At 50.0% G+C, this 4939-nt stretch overlaps 1 protein-coding gene across 1 annotated transcript in view; it reads right to left on the bottom strand.

Moving 5' to 3' along the window:
• LOC102436549 (spectrin beta chain, non-erythrocytic 4-like) overlaps window positions 1–4939 on the bottom strand; it is a gene marked incomplete at its 5' end in the record, with an annotated part of 54081 nt that overhangs the window by 24323 nt on the left and 24819 nt on the right. Inside the window, 2 exon segments of the mRNA XM_023748477.1 lie at window positions 3429–3631; window positions 3693–3744. Of these exon segments, the coding sequence (XP_023604245.1) occupies window positions 3429–3631; window positions 3693–3744 (255 nt within the window).

Below are 4939 nucleotides of genomic sequence, written 5' to 3'. Positions count from 1 at the left end.
TAAAGAAAAACAGTACCTGTGGAAAAAGGGGCTGTATCTACCGGAAGAGTGCTCTGGTGTCCCAGCAAGGAGGGGCAGACCCCTTGCCTGAGTGGAATGACCAGACTGGACCCAGGCCCCCAGGCCACAGGCCCCAAGCCACAGTATAGGACAAAGTGCCCAAGAGGCCTGATGGAGGAGCTGGGCACATATAATTTCACTGCGCCTTGAACAAGCCACTCCCACCCTGTGGCCTGCCGCTGGCTGCCCTCTCTGCCCGAAATGCTCTTCTCCCAGACATTTACTCAAATGTCACCTTCTCAGTGAGGCCTTTCTGACCACTCCCCAACACTTTCTGTTTTTCTTTCCTTCTTTACGGTTCTTCCTTGCATTTAACACGAACACAATGTATATGCTATTTGTTTATCTTGTCTTTCTCCCCCAGGAGGATGTCATTCCATGAGGGCAGGAATTCTGGTCTGTTTTGTTCACAGCTGTATCCCCAATGCCTAGGAAAAGAGTCTGGCACACAGTAGGTACTCAATACATATTTGTTGAATGAATGAATGAATGAATGAATGAATGAATGAGAGACACAGTAGGTACTCAATACATATTTGTTGAATGAATGAATGAATGAATGAATGAATGACAGAGAAAGAGATGACAGAAACAAAGGTAAAGTGTGTGTGTGTGTGTGTGTGTGTGTGTGAGAGAGAGAGAGAGAGAGAGAGAGAGAGAGAGAGAGAGAAGGAAAGAGACACAGAGATACACAGGTAGATCGAGGCTGGAGGCCAGGAGATAGAGCAGGTGAGAAAAAGTTGCAGAGAGCCAGGGCACAGTTGGAAGAAAGTATAGGAAGGGCCAGAGACAAACAAGCAAAGGACTGACTTTTTCATGCCCAGACTCAGCTCAGAAGTCGATCAAATGCCTCTGAAAATGAACTGAAATCAATCCCTCCAGGCCATCACCAGTCAACATGTCAACCATCAGTCCTCAGGATGAGGAAAACCTCCAGGAGGGTGAAAAATGGCATGGTTCAAATCTCATCTGGGCCACTTCCTGGCTGTGACCTTGGGCAAGTTAATGACCCTCTCTAAGCTTCATGTGCAATATGCAGATAAGGACAGCACCTGGCACCCAGGCTGGGCCAGGGTCCAGGCTAGGCAAGGCCCACAGACAAAGTGACTTGCCCAGAATCTCACAGGTTGAGGGGCGGAACTGGGACTAGGATCTGACTCTGTCTCAACCCAGGGCCCCAGCCCCCAGCTCTGCATGGTTGTGCCCCACTTTTGTGTGTGGACAGTAATACCTCCCTCCATGAGTGGATGTTTTATCACTTCTACCTGATGGGAAAGGCATCCCTAGACCAGTAAATAACTGGGAGCTGGGAGGAGGGGTGCAAGAATTGGGTCTGTCTCAATTCCTGCTGTGCTCCCAGCCTCACCCAGCACCAGCCTTGGGCAGATGCACCCTCTGGGCTCGCACAGCCCCCCTGCAGTTCTCCCATCCTGGCCCCGGTCACTCTGGGCCATCCTTGTCAGACAGTGGGCGAGCTCTGTGAGGGCAGGAATCGTCTCCTGTACTGGTCACTGCTCTGCCCCACACAGGGCCCAGAACACAGTACAGACTCTACCTGTTTAATTGGCTGAAGAATAAATGAATAAACAACAGAATGAAAGGAGCAACTAATGACTGAAAAGGGATGTAGAGTAAAGCAGAGAATGACCATCCTTCAGGTTCTTCCTCCTCAGTTCTGCAGGGCCCAGCATACAGCAGACACTCAAGAAATAAGAGACAGCCCATGCCCTAGCTGTTTGGCTCAGTGGAAAAAGCGTCAGCCTGCAGACTGAAGGGTTTTGGGTTCGATTCTGGGTTGCAGGCTCAATCCCTAGTAGGTGGCGTGCAGGAGGCAGCCGATCAATGATTCTCTCTTATCATTGCTGTTTCTATCTCTTTCTCCCTCTCCCTTTCTCTCTGAAATTAATAAAAATATATATTTAAAAAAAGAGAGGGAGACAGCCCTGGCAGGTGTTTCTCAGTGATTAGAGCATCGGCCCACACACCAAAAGGTAAGTACCTGGGTTGTGGGGGTCCCCCCCCTACCTGGTCGGGGCATGGGTGGGAGGTAACCAGTTGATGTGTATCTGATCTCTCTCTCTCTCTCTCTCTCTCTCTCTCTCTCTCTTCCTCCCTCCCTCCCTCCCTCCCTCTCTCCCTCCCTCCCAATTTCTCTGAAAAGCATGAAAAAAATATCCTCTGGTGAGGATTAACAAACAAAAAAAAGAAACAAGAGACGAAGGAAGGGTCAGGCCTGGAGTGGGGGACACTGGATCATGAGTTTTCGGCCTCAGGACCAGAATCCCCTTAAAAGTTTCCTTCAGAAAGCTCCAGCCTTGGAAAAGGAGGCTGGGCCTTGGGGTGTGGATGGTGGTAAACAGGTGTGCTTTCCATCAAGAGATGGGAAGACATGCCCGCCGGTGTGGCTCCGTGGTTTAGCATCAGTCGATCCATGAACTAGGAGGTCATGTTTTGATTTTAGGTCAGGGCACAAGCCCGGGTTTCAGGCTTGATCCCCAGTTGGGGGCGTGCAGGAGGCAGCCGATCAATGTTTCCCTCCCATCATTGATGTTTCTATCTTTCCTTCCTTTCTTCTCTGAAATCAATAAAAATATTTTTTTTAAAAAAAGAGATGAGAAGACACTAGGAGGGCCGCTGAGCCCTCTGCCAGCCTGGATCAGGGCAGAGAGGGGAAAGCTGGGTCACCAGGAGGGGCAGAACCAGTGAGAGTGACAAGGAAGTGGGTCCGGAGGAAACCCTATAAAGGACTCTACTTGAAAGCTGAGATTTTGTTTTGCTTTGTTCAGGGTCTAGAATAGTGCCTGGCACACAGTAGATGCTCAATAAATGTCTTTGCTTGATTAGTACAAGGACAGTCAAGAGACAGGGCAGCGGTGACAGGTAGATGGTGACACACAAACACACACTCTGCATACCACTTCCTAGAGAACCAGCCGATGTTCATTCCCAATATTTGACAACCAGCACAGCAGGGGACACCGTCCCATCAGAAAAGCTGGGACAGGACCTGTGTGTGGCCATGAGCTAGGAATCCGGGGATGTCCCGGGTTCCCAGGGAGGGGCCAGAACAGCAGGGCCGATTTGGGGCATCCAGGAAGATATGGTAACATTCTCACAACCAGCCCAGCTATCCCAGGCTGAGGGCAGGGCTCCGGAGAGAAACTTTTCATCATATATCCTCTTGTATCTTTGGGTTGACAACCACCAGTTAGTTACCTTTTCACAAAATGTCAATTTAAATAAAATCTAAAAGCAATATAGAATTAAATAGAAATCAGAAAGGGGCAGAGAAGCAGAAGCTGTGGTAGAAAGGAGCGGAACCTTGGCCTCCTCACCCCTCCCCTTGCCCCTGGGACTGAGGGACCTACTTCTCCAACAGCTGGGCCACAGCCTCCTGGGCCTGCTCCCCGTAGATGTTGCCCTGCCTCAGCAGGCCCTCCGCCGCCTGCACGGCCACATGCATCTTTTGCTGGTTCAGCTCCATTGTGGTGAGAAAATCCCGGTGTTGTTTCAATGCCTCCTCCACCGACTCCACTGTGCCCGGGAGCTCCAGACCCGACAGCGCCAGCTCCTGGGAAGGGTGGTGCACAGGTCAGATACCCTCCCCACCCCCCAGTCCCCCATTCCAGGACCTGGGAGAGGTGGCCAGCCTGGGTTGCCACACCGCTCTCTTCCCTCTTGCTTCTGGCATCAAACGCATCAGGTATGGTCCCACCCCACCCAGGGCCTTTGCTCATGCTGGTCCCTCTGTCTGGTAGTCTGTCCCTCCAGATAACCCCATGGCTGGCTCCTTCACTTTCTTCAGATCTCTGCCAGAAATATCACCCTTCCCCACCCCAGCCATATCCCTTCCCCCTGCTTTATCATTTATAGCATATACCTGACATAATATCATATATGCATTTACTGATTTATTGTCTCCTCCCCCACATATGTACACACACACTAGAATGCCAGCCATGTGCAGGTGGAATTTTGTATTTTGTTTCCTTATGTGTTCTCAGCCCCTCAGGAGTGCCTCCTACTGGGGAGGCACTTAGTAAATACTTGGTTGATTGATAAATATGGAACTGGTAAAAAGGAGGGGGGGGGGCGGGTCAGAAAGGGTCTCTCAAGGCCACCTCAGCTACAATGTTTAGTAACCCCATGAATCTAGGGCAGTGGTTCTCAACCTTCTGGCCCTTTACATACAGTTCCTCATGTTGTGACCCAACCATAAAATTATTTTCGTTGCTACTTCATAACTGTAATGTTGCTACTGTTATGAATCATAATGTAAATATCTGATATGCAGGATGGTCTTAGCCGACCCCTGTGAAAAGATCGTTCGACCGCCAAAGGGGTCGCGACCCACAGGTTGAGAACCGCTGATCTAGGGGCTCCCGTCTGTCCCCCCCAGATAATCCTCCCACTAAGTCAGCTTTCTCTAGGTGACCAGCACTGGTGGTCACTCTTTCTCAAATGATCCCCGGAAGTTGGCCCTACTCTTGGACAATCTGAAAACTGGTGTTCTATCTTGCCCAAATCCCAACCTTGGTTCCCAAGCCAGAATGATCTCGAAATTGGATCGCTGTTCCCAGAGAACCAGCACACTTGATTCCTCAGGCTACAAACACAGTTACCGCCTCCGGAGAATCTGCAAGCTGCCAGCCCCAATAAGATCATCTGCTAATCTAAGCACCCACAACCTCATGATCCACAATCATTTACTGATCCAAATAATCTCTCTGCCTGAATTACCTCCTTCCGTAGTTTTTACCCTCTGTCCTATTAGGATAAAGATTATCCACCCCAAGAGTTTTTTGGAACCCCATTAACCATCACCAGTCCTCATACTCCATTTCCTTCCAGATAAGTCACAAACGCAGGAAGCCACTCC

The sequence above is a fragment of the Myotis lucifugus genome, unplaced genomic scaffold, assembly GCF_000147115.1.
Source record: "Myotis lucifugus unplaced genomic scaffold, Myoluc2.0 scaffold_1431, whole genome shotgun sequence".
NCBI lineage: Eukaryota > Metazoa > Chordata > Mammalia > Chiroptera > Vespertilionidae > Myotis > Myotis lucifugus.
Note: the sequence above shows the minus strand (reverse complement) of the source record. Positions and strands in the feature narration are given on the sequence as shown.